The sequence below is a fragment of the Ovis canadensis genome, chromosome 14, assembly GCF_042477335.2.
Source record: "Ovis canadensis isolate MfBH-ARS-UI-01 breed Bighorn chromosome 14, ARS-UI_OviCan_v2, whole genome shotgun sequence".
NCBI classification, from domain to species: domain Eukaryota; kingdom Metazoa; phylum Chordata; class Mammalia; order Artiodactyla; family Bovidae; genus Ovis; species Ovis canadensis.
The window spans coordinates 79,294,717-79,320,767 of NC_091258.1; the positions used below are offsets into that span (position 1 = coordinate 79,294,717).

Below are 26,051 nucleotides of genomic sequence, written 5' to 3' on the forward strand. Positions count from 1 at the left end.
GTTTGTGATTGTGCCCAACTTGGTGAAAAATACCAATGTATAATCAGGCCATCCAAATAAGCTGTTCTTTAGCTCTCTGAACATCCCCTGGCCCAACCAGTCTTAATCAACTATATCCTACACACAGGACTGGTCTTCCCTCTTAATCCTAAGGTCTTCTTGTTCTGCAACAGCTGTTCTTCCTAACCACTTCACTCATCACCCCACTGCTCCTCCTTCCCAGCAGAAAAATGTAAATCACCAAATGATTAATTATCAAGATAACCAGAAGGAAAGTGCCAACATCTTCTGGGGACCCATCCTTGACAAACTAGTCCAAATGCTAAGGGCTGAAGAATGACACCTCCCATAATACCTGTAAAACCCAACCCCAAGTTCTTGTGAAACAAAGCTGGTCACAGGTGTGAATCTTCACCTGCATAACACTTGTGACCCAGTCCCTCAACTAAACACCATCAGTGCATCATCAAACTTGTGGTGACGTCAGAACTTGTTCTTTGCAAGCTGTCTGCACTCACCTTATCACACGGGATCCACAAGAACTGTGTGTGTGTGTGTGGCCCATGCACCACAATGTGGGGCGTCTGTATCACATGTCTGGGCCCCAAATCTCCCTGGAGTGTTTGTGAATTCTGTACCCACACCTGCTGTGCGGGGTCAGCACGTCCCACTGTATTTCTCCAACAAGGTCTCACTTGTGTCATACCTCCTTCGTTGTATGCTACGTGAGTTTGTAGATAGAGCCTGGGTCAAAGGGTGTGAGCATTCAAACTCAGTCACACTGTGTCCCAGGCTGTGCTGATATACACTGATATTTAGAATCCTTTCTTGTGTTAGTTACTGGAGTTATGAAAAAGCTTCATTTTAGAAATGCATTCCAAGAAGTTACGTATTGAAAAACATGATACCTGAGATTATAAAACTTAAGAACGACTAGGTAAATCATGACACACACACACACAAAAAGTGATCAAGTGTATAAATATGATAAATGGTATAAGATACAGAAAGAGTCCATCAGTTATTCCATTTATATATATATATATATATATATATTTGAAAATAGTCATTACTAAAGTAGACTATACTCTTGCATCAGTAATGATAATGTTGCAGGCAAATTTAAAATGGCAAGAGGAAACTGGTTTGGAGGGTGTACATAAGTATGTCCAATGTACATCTTAAATACATAAAATTTAAACGAACTCTACACCCAGTACATGATTTTTTAAACAATTTAGCAAAATCTATCAATAATCATTCTAGTATGATTTATTAGCTACATTCCTACAACATTTTCCAGATACTGGACCTGTAAGGGAGGAAAAGCTGTAACATGGTGGGCTACTGGCAATTCTTTTCAACTCCATTTCAGTGACATTATGTTCACAATTTGACACTGGCAAGGATGGGAATATTAACACCAAAGAAACTGGCAAACACTACAAAACAGGACTTGATTTACTGTGCAATTAAATGTCTGGCCTTAAGACTAAGGTAACAAATGTGAATAAAGCAGATTTATTGAAAACATGTATAATGCATGTGGCCATTACATTACCCATAGTAAAAACTTTTAGAACATACACTTTCAGCACTATGAATTACGATTCCATGCAGGAAAAAAGTCACTCACATTACTGCTAAATGAGTGAAATCTAACAGATCTCTTTGATGTTTCTTTGCTTTCCTTCTTGTCAAAAAAAGAGAAAACACAAATCTCAGAAAGCAAAAGTAGACCAAAGAATGAATAGAAATTTTCCCAAATAGAACACACAGGTGAAAAACAGACACTCGAAAAACAAAATTAAGAGTCCAGTGAAAGGGGATTCCCCAGCAGTCTAGTGGCTCAGATTCCACATGTCCATATCATGGGGCACACTTTAGATTCCTGGACAGGGAAACTAAGATCCCACAGCCACACAGCACAGTGAAGGGGAAAAAGTCCTGAGAAAAAAAGGCAATTCAAATCATAATGATTTTTTAATACAGACGTTTTAGTTTTCATGAAGAGGTCAGTCTGCATTCAGGGCTAGTTTTTAAGTTAGGCTGATCAGGGAGGGAGGGCAAGTTCATACTAATAAACAACCATCATTCTTCTGAGCTACATTTTTCTGGAGGGGTGGGAGGAAACGTGAGAATATGGGTAAAGGAAAAAGAATCCTGGAGACCACGCCATGTGAGGGACACACTGGACATTCTCAGGCCTTCAGTGTCTTTCCCACTGCCCAGAACAATGAGTGGTCAACCATATAACAGGGCAACAAGGACATCTTGAGGTGGCTAAACAAAGAAGGTAGATAGGACCTTGGAAACCAATCACTACTTATGGTGGTGGAGCCAGTTCCAAACCTAGGGCAATACCAATGAGCCAGTCCAGAGTCCCTGGCTTAATGCCACTGTCCCTGAGAACCTTCCAAGTGGGAGGCTGTTAGTGAAAGATGTGCATGGGTGGAAATGAAGCTGGAGTCCCTGGGGTTAATCCAGGCTTCAGGTCTGTGTAGCTTATGATCAGGACACAGGAAATGGAGTCCCTGCTCTAAGGGGCAGAAGAGGAGCCTTGCAGTGTAGAGAAACTACTCTCATGAAAGGTGTGGCAGTAGTGAGCCCCTGTGTAAGTCCCTCTAAATCTCTGACCTAGACACCCCTTCTTTCACAAATGGAAATAATGATTATTGAACCAAAGCACTGGTTTAGTTGGGTAGATAATGTGGTCAATCACATGTAAGGCATCAATGCTGGATGGCAGAGAAGACAATCCTGTCCAATCAGCATGAGGCTGGGATATAAGCTGGGCTCCTACGGTGGGGGGTCACAATGAACAAAGTGTTCTTTCAGTCTTCAAACCTGGTATGTCGGGGGTGGAAGAGGGGGGGAGCAGGAGAGAATTGACCAGATTCCCTACATTCTAATCCTGGCAACCTGGCATTGAATCCCAGACGCCTATTCATTCCAAGGAGATCACAAACAGATGATACAGTCTGTGCCTCAGTTTACTCTTCAGAAAGAGTCTATTTGCTGCACAGGTCCTTCATGCTCTGTTACCACCTCAAACTTATTCAACATCACTGTCAGCAATATTTGCAATATTCACAAAGCCCTTTCTCTAGTGTGAATTCTGATGTTCAATCAAGTGGCACCAACAGGTGAAAAATTTAACACATTCCTTGCACTCAAAAGGCTTTTATCCAATGTGGATTTTCCAATGGATGAGGAGGAACTGTCTTTTCTTAAAGGTTTTCCCGACATTCACTGCACTCATAGGCCTTTTCCAATGTGAACTCTGTGATGATCATAGAGGTATGTCTGAGTAGTAAAAGATCGCCCACATTGACTGCACTCATAAGGCCTTTCTTCTGTGTGAACTCTCTGATGACGAAGAAGGCTCGACCTACTAGTAAAATACTTCCCACATTCACTGCACTTATAAGGCCTTTCTCCGGTGTGAACTCTTTGATGATCACGAAGGGTCGACCTAGCAGTAAAATTTTTCCCACATTCACTGCATTCATAAGGTCTTTCTCCATTGTGAACTCTCTGATGATACCGGAGGCCACTTGAAGCAACAAAAGATTTTCCACATTCACCGCACTCGTAAGGCCTTTCTCCAGTGTGAACTCGCTGATGACGAAGGAAGCTTGAGCTACTAGTAAAACATTTCCCACATTCGCTGCACTTAAAAGGCCTTTCTCCAATGTGAACTCTCCAATGATTACAAAGGTTTGACCTACTTGTAAAAGATTTCCCACATTTATTGCACTCATAAGGCTTTTCTCCAGTGTGAACATTCATATGGGCACTGAGATGTTCCTTTCGGCTAAAAAATTTTTCACATTCACTACACTTAAAAGGTCTTTCTCCACTGTGAACTCTCTGATGATTAGATAGAGTTGACAAAGTAGTGAAAGATTTCCCACATTCATTGCACTCATAAGGCCGTTCTCCCGTGTGAACTCTCAGATGATAATAGAAACTAGAGATAGTAGTAAGAGCTTTCCCACATTTGTTGCACTCATAAGGGTTTTCTCCAGTGTGAATTCTCTCATGTGCAAGGAAAATGGATTTGCGGGCAAAAAATTTTCCACACTGTTTGCACTGATAAGGTTTTTCTCTAGTGTGAACTCTCTGGTGTTCAATTAAGTTCCCCTTTCGTCTGAAGGATTTATGACACTCCTTGCATTCATAAGGCTTTTCTCCAGTGTGGATTCTCCTATGGGAAATGAGGTATTTCCTTCGGCTAAAGGATTTCCCACATTCACTGCAGTCATATAGCATTCCTCCACAATTAAAGCTCTGATGTGAAAGGATTTGGGATTTGTGGCTAAAAAATTCTTCACATCGGCTGCATTTGTAAGACTTTTCTCCAGTGTGAACTTGCACATGCTGAATGAGGTTACTTCTTTCGGTGCCAGCTTTCTCACATTTGTTTACCTCACAAGATGCCTCATTCATGAGGACTCTTTCATTCTCTACAAGAATGTCTGTGTGGCTGGAAGCTATCTTACTTTCTCCCAAGCTGTGATGACTTTCTCCACTGTGAAAAACAACCTCACACTCCTTATTGTTGTTCAATTTCTTTCCAGTATTAGTGGCCTGTGGCTGAACTCCCATGCTGGTCATGAAGTCATTTCCAATCTCCATGTAGGTAGAGAAATTCCCTGCTGGGTGAACCATGCATGTCTTTAAAAATGAGGGTCTCTCAGTATTACATAGGAAAAGATTCTCTCTAATGTGCTGCTTCTGGTGCTGCTGAATGTTAGCAGTGAAATAGAACTCCTTCCCACAGGCTGCACATGTGTATACTTTCTGCTCCCCACTTGTTCCTTGCTCTTCAGCCAAGTGCAAAATGTTTCTCAAGACTGGGATGCACATCGCACAGGGTTGGGTCTTCTCAGGAGACAAACCTGCCCTGGGAGTGAGAAACTGTAACACCCCTGCAGGTTTGATTTCTTCAGATGGTGTCTCTTTATCCTGGACTCCACGCCAAGAACCTGAAAACAAACAAGTAATGGTGAAGTTTCGGTTGACTGTATTGGAGGGAATGATATTACGACAACTGTATATCTGCCACATGAAAGAAGCAGTGGGGACCAATGGGGAGCAGAAAGTGTACACAGGTCCATGGAATCACATTCAGGATATGAAGCTGGGGTCAAACTGAGGAAGCAGGTGCTCTCTCCACGTCCAGGACACAAGGACTGGATGTGACCCAAGGTGAAAGGCATGTTCTACAAATCACTCATCTCTCAGTGGGTTTACCAGGACTACATCCTCTGGCACACTGTGACCTGTGACACTGTGGAGAAGTATACTGTTCATCCATGCCACTGAAAATCTGGCTGCAACACGCACCTGGAGTCCAACAAACAGCAAAGCAAACATGCATGTTTGAGGACATAAACAATTCTGCCACCAAGCAACACAGGGAAAACAATGTGAAGACCACATGAGGTTTACACAGGTGGTGGGAGATGAATCCCAGGCTGGAGTAAGACTAAAAATGTAAAGTAGTAGAAATGACAGGTTGGCAGAATGTCAAGAATAGAGAAAGACAAGAGAAGTCATTTGTAGCCACTGGCAATAGCACCACAACACTAGTCAAAGGATGGAAGTCATATGTTCCTGGTATGACGAACGAAGACCTGATAACAAGTTCTTCCCCACTTGACACTCATCTGGGCCAGAGAATCTCCAAGCTCTTTTGCAGAGACCAGAGTGATGCCCATCCCATAAGGCCCAAGGACTCCCCATTCCCAGTTACAGGAGTCAAAATGATGCAAGTGCTAACAGAGTTCGGACAAAAGAACAGTAACAGTGGCTCAGAGGAACTCAGTACACAATACATGACATCAAATACCACAAAGAAAACATTTAAATAATCTTTAAATACTAAAACAGTGTCCTGAAACTAACACAACATCGTAAATCAAGCAAACTATAATATAAAATAAGAAGTTAAAATGAGTAAATGAATAAATAATCTCTATTGGAACCAGAGGAAAGGATATACAGTGGATGGAGTACAAACTTTTTAAGACTTCATCTCCCCACATAAACATAACTGCTCTGGCAGAATCTAACTGATATAACTCTTTTGCAACTATTGAGCCTACTGAAGCTCTGCAGTGTCCCATAAAACAGAGTTTGAAGAGACAAAGCTTCAAAACTACAATCAGATACTACAGATAAACTGGAATGATCATATTGATAATTTTAAACAGTTATGATTAGTAAGCTAATTAATGTCTACTAATGGATAGGGCAGACAGCATTGAAACTAGAAGGACAATGTAAGCAGAGAGACTGGAATTTTAACAAAGGATCAACACGAAATGCACAAGGGGTTCCTTTTCACCACGTCTTTACCAACATTATTTCTTGGGTTTTTCATAACAGACATTATAACGTGTGATGTAGTATCTGTCATTTTGACTTGCATTTTCCCTACCATTTGTAATACTGAGCATTTTTTTATGTACAAGGTTCCCATTAGCATGTCTCCTTTGGCAAAATATCTTTTCATATCTAACAGATAACAGCTGGGGTGAACTGGTCCACAGCAGTGAAAAAATGGAGTCCTATCCACTAGGCAACCATGGAACCTCACCTCAGTTAGGATGTTTTTTAATTATGTAGGAATTCCCCGGTGGCCCAGTGGTTACAATCCCACATCTTTCACTGCCAGAAGCCCAGGTTCTATCCCTGGTAGGGGAACTAGGATCCCACAAGACGCAAATATATATTTATTCAAACTACCCATGAAGTCATATAGGATTATATGGAAGTGATCTTAAATCAATTGTTAATACATAACACAAATTTAGAACCACTAAATTTAAAAATGGAGAGAAGCAAATGTAGCTGGTAAGCTGACAAAGGAGAGAAAATAAAATCATACAAAATGCTCAATTAACACTGAAAAAGGAGGAGTGGTAGACTAATACAAGAATGAAGAACAAGGGCAATTTTAGAAAATGGAAACACACATGTTTTATTACACACAGGTATTTATCAAACTATATCAATATACTGAACATCGATAGTCTCAGTGTACCAATTAAGAGAGATTATCAGGGTGGATTCAGAAACAGGACTCAACCATATGTTGTCTAAGAAACCCCCTTTAGGACTCCCCTTGTGGTCCAGTGGTAAAGAATCAGTGTTGCAATTCAGGGGACACTGTTTCAATCCATGGCCAGGAACCTAAAATCCCACCTGCCACTGAGCACCTAAGCCCACATTCCACAACTACTAACTGCACACTCCAGAGCCTGTGCGCCACAAAGAAGACCAAACAGCCAAAATAAATCTTTAAGTAAATGAAATTTAAAACAACAAAGTGCACTTTAAACAAACGCTGAATATACATTAAAGAAAAACGATAAAGATTAACAGATTCAAAACAATAAAAAGTGCTATTAACTATATTAATATCTAACCAGAGGCTTCCCTGGTGGCTCAGTGGTAAAGAATCCATCTGCCAACGCAGGAGACACAGGTTCAATCCCTGGTCTGAGATCCCACGTGCGACAGTGCAACTAAGTCTGTGTGCCACAACTACACAGCCTGTGTTCTAGAGCTTAGGAGCCACAACTACTGCAGCCTGAATACTTGAGAGCCTGTACTCTGAACAAGAGAAGCCACCACAATGAGAAGTCTGTGCATCACAACTGGAGAGTACCCCCTCCTGCTGCAACTAGAGGAAAGCCTGCACAGCAATGAAGACCCAGCACAGCCAACTGGATATATGGACTTCTACAGACTACTAGTCTACTCCGTCCAACAGCAGGATAATCTTAACCTGACATGGAAAATTTACAAGACAGAGCACACCATGGGCCAAAAAAACACACCTTAACAAGTCTGAAACAACAGAAATCAGACAATCTCTGTTCTCAAAGTATGGCAGAATTACACTAGAACCAGTTACAGAAAGATAGCTGGCAAATCGCACAATGAGAAGAAATTAAACAACCCAAAGAAAACGTGGGTCGAAGAAGAAATCTCAAGGTAAAATTTTAAGTATCTTGAAATAAACACAGCACTTCTCAAAATAATGTGCCTGTGGTGAAAGCAGTGGTCATAGGGCAATTTATAGCACGGAATGCATGTATTAGAAAGAATTCAGACCTAAAAGCAATCAGCTCAGGAAGCTAGAAAAAAAGAAAATAAAGTCCAAAGGAAGAAATAATTTTTAAAAATCAAGATAAAAATCAACAAAGCCAAAGTTGGTTCCTTAAAATGACCAATAAAATAAAAAAGATCCTAGTCAGGTTAATCACAAAAACAAGACAGGGCATAAATTATTAGTATCAAAAACAAAAGAGGACTTCCTCAGTGTTCCAGTGGTAAAGCCTCTGTACTTCCACTGCAGGGGACAGTTTGATCCCTGATTTGGAAATGAAGATTTCACATGCCTCGAAGCACAGCCAAAAAAAAAAAAAAAGGAAGAAAAAGAAAGAATTAAAGAAAGAAAGAGGAAAAACCACTACAGAGACAATGCACATTAACCTCATAATGAAATATATGGGCATTTCCAAGACCATAAATGTGATAATCTAAATGAAATGGATTAATTTTTTGAAATATACAGTCTATCATAACCCACACAACAATTCACAATCTAAATATGTATACATCTGTTAAAGTAACTGAATCAATAAGGAATAACCTTCCAAAACAGAATGTAATAGGCCCAGATTGGTTAACTGGTGAAATATGACAAACATTTCAGGAAGATATACAATTCTCTACAACTCCTTTCAGAAGACAGAAACAGAGAGACTGCTTCCTATCTAATTCTATGAGGCCAACATTGCTCTAATACCAAACCAAAAACGTAAAGAAAAAGCATACACTAATATCTCTGATGAACATAAATGCAAAAACACAAAGCATCAGTAAATAGATTCAAACACTATATAAACATACATCATGACCAAGTGGGATTCATGAAAGGCACCTAAGGCTTATTTCACACCATATTACAAAATTATAGTAATCAAAACAGCATACTAATAGCATAGAGACATATATCCACTTCAGTGAAATATAATGGAGACTTCAGATTGTAAATATCAACCCTCATATATATGATCCAATAATTACTGACAAGAAGACCATTACCATTCAATAAAGAGAGGCTTTTTACCAACTGATGTTGGGAAAACTGGATAGCCATATGTACAAGAATGAAGTTAAGAGTCTTATACTATATACAAAAAGGCATTCTAAATATATCAAAGGCTAAAATTACAAAATTCTTAGGGGAAAAAAAAAGGGAAAGTTTTCAAAATGTTGGATTCAGCCATAAATTCTTGCCTATGACAATAAAGGCAAAATTGACAAAAGAAAAAATAGATAAACTGGACTTGAAAAAAAAGAACATTACCACTTTATACCTTAAATTACATCATATAATGTGTCAATTGAACCTCAAGAAAGTTGGAGGAAAAAAAGAAAAACCTAAAAAAACTTTTGTACATCAATAGACATTATAAAACTGCAGAAAAAACAGGAAGAAAACATTTCAAAGCCAAGACATGGAAATAACCTAAATATCCATTGACAGATGAATGCATGAAGACAATAGGGTACATGTATACGATAGAACATTATTGAGTTCATTAAAAAGTAATTACATAATGCCATTTGCTGCAACATGCATGGACTTAAGACATCATCATCCTAAGTGAAGCAAGTCAGAAATAGAAAGGAAAATGCCATGTATCACTTATATATGGAATCTAAAATACCACATAAATGAATACATCTAAGAAACAGACTCACAGACACAGAGAACCGAGTTACGATTTCCAAGTGGGAGGCAGCCGAGCGAGGGAAGGATTGGGAGTGCAAACTAGTATATACGGGATGAATAAAGCACAAGGTCCTCCTCTACAGCTCAGAGAACTGTATTATGTATCTTGGCACATACCATAAGGGAGAAGAATAAGAAAAAGAATATATACACATGTAACTGAGTCACTTTACTGTACAGCAGACATGAATGTGACACGCACGAACACGAGACACAAAGACTTTCAACCAGTGCCACAATCTCTACAGCAATCAAAATGCCTGCCAAGAAGAGACCAGAAGTCTACTGCCAGATGCTTGGCCTCCAAGCAATGTCCAGATTCTGCATTTTCATTGAACGCTGTCATAACGCATGGTCTCCTGGGAAACGTAGTGTCAAGGCCTCAAGAAATGGCACGCCACACTAGAAGACCAGCAAGAAAAGCTAAACTGCTGAGGGGAGGAGCACTGAGAAACTGCCTGTGTGGGGGAAGGGCTTCATCCTTCTTAGGCGGGTGGAAGATTCTGGACCGGAGGAAGGGCTTAAGACCATTTGTCTTTAATGCTATTGACTACTGAAGTGTCTGCACACGGCCTTACTCCTTAAAGCCAACCCAAGCTGACATCCGCCACTGGTAACTGGAAGGAAACAAACATGATCCTATTGATCTTGAAATCATCCCTGAATATTCATTGGAAGGACTGATGCTGAAGCTGAAGCTCCAATACTTTGGCCACCTGATGCGAAAAGTCAACTCACTGGAAAAGATTCCTGATGCTGAGAAAGATTGAAAGCAGGAGAAGGAGATGACAGAGGATGAGATGGTTGGATGGCATCACTGACTCGATGGACCTGAGTTTGAGCAAGCTCCAGGAGATGATGAAGGACAGGAAAGCCTGGCATGCTGCAGTCCATGGGGTCAAAAACTTTGACACCACTTAGAGACTGAACAATTGCTCTTGAAATGCACAGAGCCTACAGTGTTCGCTATTTGGGGGAATTCCCTGGTGGTTCAGTGATTAGGATTTACTGTGTTCGCTGCTGCCATGTGGCTGGGTTCAATGGGCATTCCAGGAAATAAGATGCAGCAAGCCCCTTGTCCCAGTCAAAAAACAAAGAAAAAAAAAGTTTGAATTCATTTTGCAAGCTTTGCTCAAGGACAATAAAAATGTCAGAAAGGGCCCCTCTGAGACCAAGCAAGGAAACCTGTTACATGTTTTTGCTCTCTGGTGCTGCAGCTTAAGTCCCACCAAAGCCTTGCCTTAAAAAAAAAAAAAAAAGAAACAGCACCCTGACTGGGTATCTGGAAAGGAGATACTAGGCACGCCTAATGCAGGTGGACAAGAGGGAAACCACTGCTTTTGTACATCCAGAAAAGGCTCTCTTGCCTGCAGAATCTGTGCCCAAACTCACTGAGAAACACTGATGTATAATCCGGGCACAGAGAATGGCTGTTCTCTCGCTCACTGAACAGCACCTGCCCAACCAGTTGGATTCAACTATACCTACTCACATGGCTGATTTTTCTTTATCATAAGGCCTAATCAGTCGGACTACCTTCTTGCCCTGGCCTCAGCTAGTGATTGTTCTAATCTTTAGATCATAATTTCTTCACATTTACTGTCTTGTCTCTGTACCCCATGTCCACCCTGTCCAACTGGAGACTCAAAGAACACCATGTACATGTCCCGATACCCTGTCTCCCTCCCCACAACAGTCATACCACAGCCCCATGCTAATGGACACACCTTTCTTTTCAGTGGGAACATTCATAATTTTAATGTGAATGATCCCATTTATCTACGCAAACTTCCCTGGGCTCAGAATCTATATTCTTTAAATTTGTGGAGGGATGGGTCTGCATCTCAGCTGAATAACTTCCACAAGGACACACAGCTGCCAGGCCTTTGATGAGTGCTTACACTACACTAAACAGATGCACTGGCTTCTCTTCTGCACTTCCCAGTATGCACACCATCAACTGTGTCACAACCATGAACTACCTATTCTGGTGTCTACATCTTCACTGGGCCTCCAGCTCCACCTTCCCCAGTTCACATCTCCTTGCAAACACGTTCCCTTTTGTGATGTTGTGCAAAATGGCAGAGGCACCAAACCAGCAAGCCACACATGGTCTTCAGTGTCACCCCAGATGTGACAATGGCCTCCACCACATGCAGTATGCAGTGGTTTCTTTCCAAGGTTCTGCCCATCTTTTTCATGAACCCCCCAAACTGTCCCGGTCACTATCCTGAGCACTGTGAGGGACCTTGAAAGACTAGGAATGTCCAAAGTGGACCTCTCCCTGTCTCCAAGACTCTTCCTCCTAATCCCCTCACCCATCACCCCACTGCTCCTTCTACCCACCAGAAAAATATAAATCACCAGATGATTGCTATTTAGCAAGATAATCAGCAAGAACTTGCCCATATCTTCTGGGGACTGAACCTTGACAAAATGTAGTCCAAATGCTAAGGGCTCAAGGAATGACAACACCTCCCATAAAGCTTCAAAAACCCAACCTGAAGTCCTCTGTTAAACAAAGCTGCTCACAGATGTGAATCTCCAGCTGGTAACACAATTCTGACTCAGTCCCTAATCTGAACACAATCAGTGCATCAAACTTGAAGTGATGTGGGAGATTGTCTTCCTAATCCCGTCTGCACTTACCTGATCATAAGGGATCTATGAGAACTGTGTGACTGTGTCTGGTCCACACACCACAATTTTGGGCATCTGTATCACATGCCTGGCCCCCCCAAAATTCACTGCTTGTGAATTCTGTACCCACACCTGCTGTGCTGGGTCAGCACGTCCCACTGCATTTCCCCAGCAAGGTCTCACTTCTGTCACACATCCTTTGTGCTACGGTACATGAGTTACTAGACCCAGGCTGCATCGAAGGGTGTGAGCATTCGACCTTTTGTTACAATGTCCCCAGGTTGTGCAGATAAACATTATAATGTTGAAGATGAATTTAACGTGGCAGAAGGAAACTGATTTCAAGGATGTACACAAAAATGTTTAAATGTATATACACAAAATTTAAGTCAACTATACAGCCAATAAACGATTTTTCAAACAAATTAGAAACATCTATTCATAATCACTGTACTATGGTTTACTAGGTACATTCCTAAAACATTTTGCAGCTACTGGGCCTGTAAGGGGGAAAAAGCATACAATGGTGGGTTCCAGACAATGCTTCCCAACTCCATTTCAGTGACATTATGTTCACAATTTGACACTAGTAATGGTGTGAATATTTTCACCAGGGAAATTGGCAAGCACTACAAAACAGGGATTGATTTGCTGTGTAAATATATCTGAAGGTAACATATTAATAAAAGAAACTTATCAAAAACATGTATAATTTCTATGGCCATTACATTATGCATTGTATAAAAATGGAGAACACAAACTTTCAGTATTCTGAATTACAATTCCATGCAGGAAAAAAAACCACTCACATTCATGAATGAGTGAAATCTAACACGTCTTTGTTACTTCCTTGCTTTCCTAATGTCAAAATAAGAGAAAATAGCCTAATCTCACAAAACAGATGTTGACAAAAGTACGAATAGAAATCTAATGAAACAAGACACACATGTAAGACACGTGAAAAATAAAAATTTAACATCAAGAACCCTGAGAAAAGAGAATCACCAGTGGTCCAGTGGCTAGGACTCCCCATGTCCACATCACAGGACATGGTTTAGATTGCCAGTTGGGAGAACTAAGATTCTACATGCCACATGGCACAGTTAAGTAAATAACCTAAGAAAAATGTAATTAAAATCATAATGATTTTTTAATACAGAGGTTTTGGTCTTCATGGGAGGGCTCACCTTGCATTCCTATTAGTTTTAAAGCTAGGTTGATCAAGTGTGGGTCTCAGAAAGTGAGGACAAATTCACACTAATAAATAATCATTATTTTGCTAGGTAACATTTTTCTGGAGGGGTAGGAGGAAAAGTGAGATGAGTAAAGGGGTAAAGGAAGAAGAGCTTTAGAGACTACACCATGTGAGGGCCAGAGTGGACATTCTCAGGCCTTCAGTGTCCCTCACATTGCCCAAAACAGTGAGCAGGTCAACCACGTAATGGGAACAGGAACATCTTGAGGTGGGTATGTAAAGAAGATGAACAGGACTTGGGAAACCAATCACTGCAGAGAGCAGTGAGGCCAGTGTCAAATCTGGGGAAATGGCAATGAGTCGGTCTAGAGTTCCTAGCTTAGCGCTGTTGTTCTGTGAAAAACTTCCCAAGTGGGAGGGTGTTAGTGGGAGATGTGCACACATGGAAATGAGGCTGCATCCCCTTGTGGTGATGGAGCTGTCAGGTGTGCACAGCTCATGGTCAGGATATGGGAACTGGAGTCCCTGCTCTGAGAGGCAAAAGAAAAGCCAGTGGACATGTGCAGTGTAAACACTCTCATGAAAGGTGCAGCAGTAGTGAGCTCTTGTGAAAGTCCCTCTGCCTCTCTGAGCTGGACAGCCCTTCTTTCTCAAAAGACAATGATAAAAACTGAATCACAGCATTGGTTTGGATGGGTAGATAAATGGAGTCATCCACAGACAAGTAATCAATACTGATTCCAGAGAAAAGATAATCCTGACCATCAGCATGGGTTGGGATGTAAGCACGGCTCATGGGGTGGGGGCAGAGGGAGCAGAAGTGTCAGGATGGACAAGGTGTTCTTTCAGTCCTCAAACCTGGTAGGCATAGAGCAGGGGAGGAGTGAAGTCACCAGATTCTCCAAATACCTGAACCAGGCAACATGGCATTCAATCACAGATCCTCATCCCTTCAACGGGGACCATAAGCAGATGACACGGCATCTCTGTGCCTGTTTCTGCTCTAGAAGGGGTCCATTTGCTTCACAGGTTCTGCCCACTCTGCCACCACCTCAAACTTCTTTGACATCATTGCCAGCCATAATTGCAATATTTATAAAGCCCTTTCTTCAGTGTGACCTCGCTGATGTTTAATCAAGCGGCAACTTCGGGTGAAAGATTAACCGCATTCCTTGCGCTCATAAGGCTTTTCTCCAGGGTGGATCTTCCAATGTGTGTGGAGGGGCTGTCTTTGCTTAAAGGCTTTCCCACATTCACTGCACACAAAAGGCCTTTCTCCAGTGTGAAGTCTGTGATGATCATAGAGACCGGTTTCACTAGTAAAAGACTGGCCACATTCACAGCACTTATAAGGCTTTTCTCCAGTGTGAACTCTGATGATCAAGAAGGCTCCACCCAGCAGTAAAAGATTTCCCACATTCACTGCACTCATAAGGTTGTTCTCCACTATGAACTCTCTGATGATACCGGAGGGCACTATAGCAACAAAAGATTTCCCACATTCACTGCACTCATAAAGCCTTTCTCCACTGTGAACTCTCTGATGACGAAGAAGGCTCGAGCTACTGGTAAAACATTTTCCACATTCACTGCAATTAAAAGGCCTTTCTCCAGTGTCAACTCTCTGGGGACACTGGTGGTTCAGCCTAGCAGTTAAAGATTTCTCACATTATTACACGCATAAGCCCATTCTCCAGCATGAAACTTCTTATGGGCATTGAGATGTGCCTTTTGGCAAAAGAACTCCCCACATTCACTGCATTCAAAATCCCTTACTTCATTGTGAACTCTCCAATGATTACAAAGGTTCAATCTACTTGTAAAAGATTTCCCACATTTATTGCACTCATAAGGCTTTTCTCCAGTGTGAACATTCATATGTGCACTTAGCTGCCCATTTCGGCTAAAGAATTTCCCACAGGAACTGCACTCAAAAGGTCTTTCTCCAGTGTGAACTCTCAGATGATAATAGAGACCAGAGCTAGTAGTAAGAGCTTTCCCACGTTTGCTGCACTCATAAAGGTTTTCTCCAGTGTGAAGTCTTTCATGTGCAAGGAAATTGGATTTGCGGGCAAAAAATTTTCCACGCTGGTTGCACTGATAAGGCTTTTCTCCAGTGTGAACTCTCTGGTGTTCCAGTAAACTCCACTTTTGGATAAAGGATTTATTACATTCCTTGCACTCATAAGGCTTTTCTCCAGTGTGGATTTTTTTAATGGGCAATGAGGTATTTCCTTTGGCTAAAGGATTTTCCATATTCACTGCAATCATAAAGCATCCCTCCACAGTTAAATCTCTGATGTGCAAGGAAACGGGATTTGTGGCTAAATAATTTTCCACAATGGCTGCATTCATAACACCTTTCTCTAGCATGAACTTTCTGATGCTGAATGAGGGTATTTCTTTGGGTGCTGGCTTTCTCACATGTATTGAACTTACAAAACCCTTCACTAGTGAGGACTCGCTCATCCTGAACAAGTATGTCTGTGTGACTGGAGACTATCTTGCCTTCTCCCCAGCTGTGATGACTTTTTCCACTGTGAAAAATAGCTTCACATTCCTTACTATTGTTCAGTTTCTTCTTGGTATTAGTGGCCTGTGGCTGAGCTCCCATAGTTGCCATGAATTCATTCCCAAGTTCCATGAAGGTAGAGAGATTCCCTGATGCAAGAACTGTGCAATTCTTCAAAAATGAGGGCCTCTCCATGATACAGCATACGGGATTCTCTCCAATGTGCTGCTTCTGGCGCTGCCAAATGTTTGCAATGAAATAGAACTATTTCCCACATGACCCACATGTGTATGCTTTCTGCCCACTATTTGTTCCTTGCTCTTCAGCCAAGTGCAAAATGTCTCTCAAAACTGGGATGCACACCTTACAAAGCTGGACCTTCTCAGGGGACAAACCTGCCCTGGGAGTCCTAATCTGTGACACTCCTTCTACAGATTTGCTCTGTTCAGGGGTCTCCTCATCCTGAACTCCACGCCAGGTACCTGAAAACAAAGAAGTGACAGTGAAGTGCACGCTGACTTTACTGGAGGAAGGGAACGCCATCACAATTCTCTATCTGACACGTGAAAGAAACACTCCACAGGACTGTGTTCAGGAAATGGAGTTGGGATAAAACTGAGAGGCAGCTGCTCTCACCAAGTGCAGGACAGAAGGACTGGATGTGGCCCAAGGAGAAAGGCGTCTTCTACAGTTCACTCCTCTGTCAATGGCTTTTACCAGGAACACATCTCCTCAACCTGTGACACTGAAAGAAGCAGATCTCCAAGCCTCAGAAAATCTGACTGTGATTTTTTTTTTTCTTGTGATAAGCACTTTTAAGATCTACTCTTTTGGAATTTTTTTTCTTTTCATTTATTTAATCATTTATGACTTCACTTGGTGGTTGTTGCTGTTCTCAGGCTTTCTCTAGTTTTGGCAAGCAGGGGGTCGTCTCTAGTTGTGTTGGATGGGCTTCTTATTGCAATAGCTTCTTCTGTGGCAGAGCACAAGCTCTAAGGCAGGAATGCTTCAGTAGCTGCAACAGGCAGACTCAGTAATTGCTGCACATGGGCTCAGTTGCTCCACAGCATGTGTGCAGCAATGCTGTACCAGGGATCAAACCCCTGCCTCCTGCATTTCCAGGTGGACTCTTAACCAGGAGACCACCAGGGATGCCCTCTTTGGGAAATTTCTAAATATTCAACACAGTCATGTTAACTAGAGTCACTATGCTGTGTCTTACATCCCCAGGACTTACTCACCTCACAGTTAGAAGTGTATAACTTCTGACATCCTTCATGCATTTCATCTGCCCACCTTGCTCCAGTCTGGCAGTCACTAATCCTTTGTCTGTATCTGTTTGGTGTTGGTCTTATTGTTTTAAAGATCCAACATGTAAGCATAACCATCCAGTACAGGTAAATGTGGAATACCCTGAGTTCTGAATGCTTGGGTCCACTTTTACAGGAACACTTTTCAATAAATACACAGAATCCTATGCTCTGTGTAGTGGGATGAATCCACAAATGGGAAAACTTCAGAATCAGAGGACTGACTATGAGCCTCTAGACTTCAGTATATTTAGAGGATCCTGGATCCCATCCTCAGTGGACACAGTGGGACAACTGGATTTGTCTTTCCCTGATTTATTTCACTTAGCCTAATGCTCTCCAGGTCAATTTATGCTACTGCAAATGGTAATATAGCCATCTTTTTTATGGTTATATAATACTGAATAATATTCCATATATATTTCATTTTTGCTATCCACTCATCCATCAATGGATACTTAGGTTGTTTCCATCTCTTGAATATAATAAATAAGCTACAATAGATATAAGGCACAGATACCTTTCTGAAATGATGATTTTACTCCCTCTGCATAAATACACAAAGGTGGACTTGAGGGATGATATGGAAGTTCCTTTTTTAGTTCTGTAAGCAGTCTCCACAGTCTTTACTATATCGGCTGCAATAAAGTATATTCCTACCCACAGACAGTAAAGAATCTGTCTGCAATGCAGGAGACCTGGGTTTAACTCCAGGGTTGGGAAGATCCTCTGGAGGAGGGTAAGGCTACCCACTCCAGTATTCGGGCCTAGAGAATTCCATGGGTAGAGGAGCCTGGAGAGCTATAGTCCACGGTGTCGCAGAGTCAGACCTGACTGAGTGACTAACACTTTCGCTTTCACCAACAGTGCACAAGGGGTCCGTTTTCTCTACCAGTTTACCAACATTTTTTTTTTGTCCTTTTTATAACAGACGCTGTAACCTGTACGAGGCGGTATCTCACTGTGTTTCTGATTTGCATTTTCCCAACCATTCACGATACTGAGCATCTTTTCATGTGGCTGCTTCCCATACCTATGTAGTCTAAAGAACAACAGCAACTGTGTAACCCATTACGCATTTTTAAAACACCCATATATGTATGTTCATATACCATTAAAACCAATGAGAACAGTTATAAAATGGAGCAGAGAAAGCAATTAGGAATTTTTTTAAATTATAAAGTATTCAATACCAAGGAAGCCATTCAGGGTCACATGAAAGTGGACTACAATCATCTAAATACATAGCGCAAACTCCAGTGCAATTACATTAAAGAAAAATGAAAGGAAAAAAGTATACATGATATGCTAACAAAGAGAAAATGCAATCACACAAATTTCTCAATTAACAAATGAAAGAGTGGACAACAAACATAGGAAAAAGAATAAAGGCAATGGTAGAAAATGGTAACAAATTCATTAGATATTTATTCAACTATATGACTATATTAAGCACTGATAGTCTCAATACACCAATGAAAAAAGACATTATCAGAGTGAATTCAGAAAGAGGAGTCAAGTACATACTCCCTCCAAAAAACCCACTTTAAATATGAACATGCAGGAATTCCCTAGCAGTCTAGTGCTTAGGACTCAGCACTGTCACTGCTTCAGCTGGGGTTCAATCCCCAGTCAGGGAACTAAAGCACTGCAAGCTGTGGCATGTCCAAACAAAAGCACCCACCAATACATGATCTCATCAACAGATGCAAAAAAAAAAAAAAGGATCTGGCCAAATCCAATACCCATTCATGATCAAAATCTCCCTCTCCTAGCTATCTAAAAATAGAAAAATTCTTTAACTTCACAATCAAAATAAAACCCTAAAGGTATCATCATACTTCCTAGACAAAAACTAGAAACCTTCCCACTAAGATGAAGAATTCAACTTTGTAAGTCATAACTAATGCAATGAGAAAAGAAAGTTATATAAAAGTTATACTGACAAGGAGTGAAAGAATAAAACTGCCTTCCTTCTCAGATGGAATAACCAGCTATATAAAAACAAAATATACACACATACACATTAAAAAAAAATCCTGGAATTCAAAAGCAATTACAGCAAGGTTTCAGGATACAAGAATACTGTACAAAAGTCAATTATTACTTTCCTATACATCAACAATAAACAAGTGAAGTTTGAAATTAAAAACACAATGTGCTAAGCTACTTCAGTCATGTCTTTTTGTTACCCTATGGGCGAGAAACTGCCAGGCTCATCTGTCCATGGGGCAAGAATACTGGAGTGGGTTGCCATTTCCTTCTCCAGGGTATTACCCCAGAATCTCTAACATCTCCTGCACTGGCAGGCAGGTTCTCTACCACTAGCACCACCTGAGAAGTCCCCAAAAAACACAATACCATGTACATTAACACCCCCTGAAAGAATGGAGAGAGAAAGGAAGAAATAGTTATAAATCTACCAAGACATGTACAAGACCTACATGAGGGAAATGACAAAAACTCTGATGAAGAAATCAAAGAACTAAATGAATGGAAAGATATTTCACACTCCTTAAGTGTCAAAGATATTTCACATTCCACTTTTGTCAAGATGTCAGTTATGCCCACCTTCACCTATCAAATTAATGTGAAAGTGAAAGCAAAAGTGAAGTCACTCAGACGTGTCCGACTCTTTGTGACCCCACGGACTGCAGCCTACCAGGCTTCTCTGTCCATGGGATTTTCCAGGCAAGAGTACTGGAGTGGGTTGCCATTTCCTTCTCCAGAACAATTCAACGTAATCCAAATCAAATCCCCAGGAAGTTATTAAAAGGATATAAATAAACTGATTTAGGTTATACTTGAATAGTCTAGTGGTTTTCCCTACTTTCTTCAATTTAAGTCTGAATTTGGCAATAAGGAGTTCATGACCTGAGCCACAGTCAGCTCCCAGTCTTGTTTTTGATGACTGTATACAGCTTCTCCGTCTAGTCAAGGCTATGGTTTTTCCAGTGGTCATGTATGGAAGTGAAAGTTGGACTGTGAAGACAGCTGAGTGCCGAAGAATTGATGCTTTTGAACTGTGGTGTTCGAGAAGACTCTTAAGAGTCCCTTGGACTGCAAGGAGATCCAACCAGTCCATTCTGAAGGAGATCAGCCCTGGGATTTCTTTGGAGGGAATGATGCTAAAGCTGAAACTCCAGTACTTTGGCCACCTCGTGCGAAGAGTTGACTCATTGGAAAAGACTCTGATGCTGGGAGGGATTGAGGGCAGGAGGAGAAGGGGACGACAGAGGATGAGATGGCTGGATGGTATCACTGACTTGATGGACATGAGTCTGAGTGAACTCCGGGAGTTGGTGATGGAGAGAGAGGCCTGGTGTGCTGCAATTCATGGGGTTGCAAAGAGTTGGACACGACTGAACTGAACTGAACTAGAGCTTCTCCATCTTTGGCTGCAGAGAAGATAATCAATCTGATTTCAGTATTGACCATCCGGTGATGTCCATGTGTAGAGTTGTCTCTTGTGTTGTTGGAACAGGGTGTTTGCTATGACTAGAGCATTCTCTTGGCAAAACTCTGTTAGTCTTTGCCCGGCTTCATTTTGTACTCCAAAGACAAATTTGCCTGTTACTCCAGGTATCTCTTGACTTCCTACTTTTGCATTCCAGTCCCTTATATTGAAAAGGACACCTTTTTTGGGTGTTAGTTCTAGAAGATCTTGTAGGTCTTCATGGAACTGTTCAACTTCAGCTTCTTCAGCATTACTGGTTGGGGCATAGACTTTGATTACTGTGATATTGAATGGTTTGCGTGGAAACAAACCACTAGACCATTCAGGTATGACCTAAATCAAATCCCTTATGATTATATAGTAGAAGTGACAAATAGATTCACAGGATTGGATCTGATAGAGAGAGTGCTTGAAGAAGGTTTGTGACATAGTACAGGAGGCAGTGATCAAGACCATCCCCAAGAAAAAGAAATGCACAAAAGCAAAACGGTTGTCTGAGGAGGCCTTACAAATAGCTGAAAAAAGAAGAGATGCTAAAGGCAAAGGAGAAAATGAAAGACAAAACCATCTGAATAGAGAATTCAGAAGAATAGCACAGAGAGATAAGAAAGCCTTCCTCAGTGATCAATGCAAAGAAATAGAGGAAAACAATAGAATGGGAAAGACTAGAGATATCTTCAAGAAAATTAGATACCAAGGGAATATTTCATGCAAAGATGGCCACAATAAAGAATAGAAATGGTATGAACCTAAAAGAAACAGAAGATATTAAAAAGAGGTGGCAAGAAAACACAGGACTGTACAAAAAAGATTTTCATGACCCAGATAACCATGATGGTGTGATCACTCACCTAGCGCCAGACATCCTGGAGTGTGAAGTCAAGTGGGCCTTAGGGAGCATCACTATGAACAAAGCTAGTGGAGGTGACAGAATTCTAGCTGACCTATTTCAAATCCTAAAAGATGATGCTGTGAAAGTGCTGCATTCAATATGCCAACAATTTAGAAAACTCAGCAGTGGCCACAGGACGGGAAAAGGTCAGTTTTCATTCCAATCCCAAAGAAAGGCAATGCCAAAGAATGCTCAAACTACTGCACAAATGCACTCATCTCACACACTAGTAAGCAATGCTCAAAATTATCTAAGCCAGGCTTTAACAGTATGTGAATCGTGAACTTCCAGATGTTCACGCTGGGGGTTCAATGGTTAAGAATCCTCCTTGCAATGCAGGGGACTTGGATTAGATTCCTATCTGGGGGACTAAGATTTCACATGCCCTGGAACAACTAAGCCCCAAAGCCACAACTACTGAACCTGTGATCCCCAAGTAAAGAGCCCATATGCTGCAACAAGGTTCCACATGAGGCAAAAACTCCACATGATGCAACTAAGACCCAATGCAGCCAAAACAAACACACAAACAAATGAACATTTTATTTAAAAAGAACAAAGTTTAAGGACCACAACACACGAATCTGAAATTCTTACAAAGCTAGAGAAAGCAAAACAGTGTGCTGACATCAAAACAGACATATATTCCAATGGAATAAAACAGAGACTAAAGAGTCTAGACATCAACCCTCCAATACATCATCCAGTACTTACTAACAAGAGGACCATGACCATTCAATAAAGACAGTCTTCTCAACAAACAGTGCTAGGAAAACTGGATACACACATGTACAATAATGAAGACAGAACCTTATCTAACACCATATACAAAAATTCACTCAAAATAGCCAAAGATCTAAACTTCAGAGATAAAATTACAAATTCGTAGGAAGAACATACAAGACAAACTGGGCCTCATAAAAAGGAACAATTTCGGTTGCATACCTTTAACTTATGCAGTATCATGTGTCAATAATACCTCAAGAAAGCTGTGGGGAAAAGAGAAAAAAATAAAGTTTTGTACATCAAAGGACACTATAAACACAGTAAAAAAGAAACCATAGGTTGGGAGAAAGCATTTCCAAAACACAAACACAAAAATGGATTAATATCCAACTTCTCTGATAGTACAGTGGATAAGAATCCACCTGCCAATGCAGGGGACACAGGTTCGCTCCTTGGTCTGGGAAGATTCCACATGTAAGTAAATAAGCCTGTGCGCCACAACTACTGAAGCCCACACATCCAAGAGCCCCCACACGGCAACTCCTGCGCCCTGGTGCTGCAACTACTGAGGCCTGTGCACTGGAGCCTGAGAGAGGGAAGCCACCCTAAAGAGGAGCCTGTGCACAGCAACAAAGACCCGGCGCAACCAAATAAATAAATTGTAAAGGACTGATATTCAGAATCGATGGATAAATTCGTAATTCAACAACAACTAAAAAGCCAACCAGATTAATAAATTTAAAAAGGACTTGGGTAGATATTTTTTAAAGATACACAAATGACCGATAAGCACACCATGAGGGATGTAACCAAAATGGGAAAATATACCACTTCATATCCATTAGGACAGCAATGATTAAAAGCAAAGAAAAGAACAAGGACTTCCCTTGTTGCTGAAACTCCAGGCTCCCAATGCAGAGGCCCCGGGTTCTATCCCAGGTCAGGGAACTAGATCCCATATGCCACAACTACGAGTTCACATGCTGTAACTAAAGATGCCACATGCTGCAACAAAGACTCAAGATCAACGACCTGAAGTGCCACAGCTAAGACCCAGGGCAGCCAAATGAATAAATAAATACTATAAACAAAGAACAAAACAAAAAGGAAAAACCTGGCACTCATACCTTCAATTCCCTAATGTTTTTTAAAAAAGACTGCATACTGCCAATACAGGTGGCAGATAGTCAATCCCTGGTCATCACTTCTCAGGGAAATAACATCCTGCATGCCCCCTGTGAAGTGAAGTCACTTAGTTGTGTCCGACTCTTTGTGACCCCATGGACTGCAGCCCACCAGGCTCCTCCGTCCATGGGATTTTCCAGGCAAGAGTACTGGAGTGGGTTGCCATTTCCTTCTTCAGGGGATCTTCCCAACCCAGGGATCGAACCTGGGTCTCCCGCGCTGTAGGCAGACGCTTTTTACCACCTGAGCCACCAGGGAAGTCCCCTGGGGAGACCAAAACAAAAGAACAGAAACTAACAGATACTGGCATGGATATAAAGAAATTGGAACCTTGAAAAAAGATCTTGCAGAAACATCTCATGGTCTGTTTCAGTAGTAACCATGTCAGTGACAACACTGTTGCAGAGTCAGGCACAAAGAAAAAAAAATGTCAGGTATAGGAATGGAGTAAAACTTGGGTACCATTCACTTGGAAAGTCACTTGGCCAAAAAGAGGGCAAACAAGAAGAAATAAATCAGGCTGATGGAAGACCACTGACCTCGACAGTTTCTCAAGGCAAGAGAAATAAAAGCAAAAACAAATAAATGGGACCTACTCAAACACAGTCATGTACAGATGTTCCCACAGTCATGTACGGATGTGAGACTTGGACCATAAGGAAGGCTGAGCACTTAAGACTTGATGCTTTCAAACTCTGGCACTGGAGAAGACTCTTGAGAGTCCCTTAAACAGCAAAAAGATCAAACTAGTCAATCCTAAAAGAAATCAACCCTGAATATTCATTGGAAGGGCTGATGCTGAAGCTGAAGCTCCAATGCTTTCGCCACCTGATGCGAAGAGCCAACTCACTGGAAAAGACCCTGATCCTGGGAAAGACTGAGGGCAGGAGGAGAAGACAGCAACAGAGGATGAGATGGTTGGATGGTACCATTAAGTCACTGACATAAGCACACTCCAGGAGATGGTGAAGGACAGGGAAGCCTAGCATGCAGTTCACGGGGCTGCAAAGAAATGGACACGACTGACAGTGATCAACAACCAAATCAAACAAAAGCTTTTGCACAGCAAAGGAAACCATAAACAAAGCAAAAAGACAAACTACTGCAAATAATGTGACTGACAAGGGCTTAATTTCCAAAATACATAAAGAGGAGTACAACTGATAACCAAAAAACCCAACCCGGAAGACCTTTCTTCCGGGTTGGGTTTTTTAGACATTTCTCCAAAAAAAAAAAAAAAAAAAAATACAGATGGCCAGTAGGCACATGAAAAGGTACTCATCATCACTAATCATCAAAGAAATGCAAAACAAAACTATTACACAATGAGGTACCATGTCACACCAGACAGAATGGCCATCAGTAAAATGTCCACAAATATGGTTTTTCCTTATAGTCCAGTGGTTAAAAATCCACCTTGCAATGCAAGGAATACTGGTTCAATCCATGATCCAGGAAAATCCCATGTGCCGTGGAGCAACTAGGCCTGTGCACCACAAGTACTAGCTCTGTGCTCTAGAGCCCACAAGCCACAACTACTGAAGCCTGCGGGGCTACTGCCCATGCTCCACAGCAAGAGAAGACACCGCAAGAAAAGACACCTCAGTTAGAGAGGAGACCCCTCTCTCTGCAACTAGAGAAAAGATCCAGCAAAGCAACAAAGACCCAATGTGGCCAAGATTAAAATAAGTAAATTAATTAACTAATTTGTAAAAAGTCTACAAATAACAAATTTGGGAGAGAGTGTGGAGAAAAAGGAAACCTCTTACACTGTTGGTGAGAATGTAAATTGGTACAGTCACTATGGAAAACACTACGGAGGTTCCTTAAAACAAGAAAAATAAGTTGCCTTATGATCCACCAATCCCATTCCTGGGCATGTATACAGAGAAAAACATAGTTTGAAAGGATACATGCACCCCAATATTCCTTGCACTAATGTATACAATAGCCAAGAAATGGAAGCAACCCAAATATCTGTCGACAGATGAACAGATGAAGAAGCTGTCGTGCTTATATACCATGAAATAGTACTCAGCCACTAAAACAAAATGAAATAATGCCATTTGCAACAACATGGATGGACCTAGAGATCGTCAATACTGAGAGAAGTCAAGTCAGAAAGAGAAGGAGAAATAGTTATGACATACCTTATATGCAGAATCTAAAAAGAAATGATACAAATGAATTTGCAAAACAAAGAGTCAGAGAATGGCTGCCGGGAGGAAGGACTAGAAGAAGGAATAGTTAGGGAGTTTGGGGTGGACATGTGCACACTCCTGTATTTAAAATGAATAACCAACAAGGGCCTACT

General features: G+C 41.3%; 1 protein-coding gene and 1 non-coding gene across 6 annotated transcripts in view; both read right to left on the bottom strand.

Annotated features, from left to right (window-relative positions):
- Window positions 1-961: 961 nt before the first annotated feature.
- The window catches only part of LOC138418320 (zinc finger protein 211-like), a 32,204-nt gene continuing 7,114 nt past the window's right edge, over window positions 962-26,051 (bottom strand). For 2 of the 5 annotated variants that reach the window (XM_069549514.1, XM_069549518.1), the window contains one exon: window positions 962-4,991. In XM_069549514.1, coding sequence (XP_069405615.1) covers window positions 3,259-4,991 — 1,733 coding nt within the window. In that variant the 3' untranslated portion in view covers window positions 962-3,258. Of the gene's footprint in view, window positions 4,992-16,530; window positions 16,650-22,771; window positions 22,816-26,051 lie in introns of all 5 variants that reach the window. The other 3 variants (XM_069549516.1, XM_069549515.1, XM_069549517.1) reach the window with 3 other exon arrangements.
- TRNAC-ACA (transfer RNA cysteine (anticodon ACA)) lies at window positions 23,922-23,995 on the bottom strand. The gene has a single exon. It is a non-coding gene; the product is annotated as a tRNA-Cys (tRNA).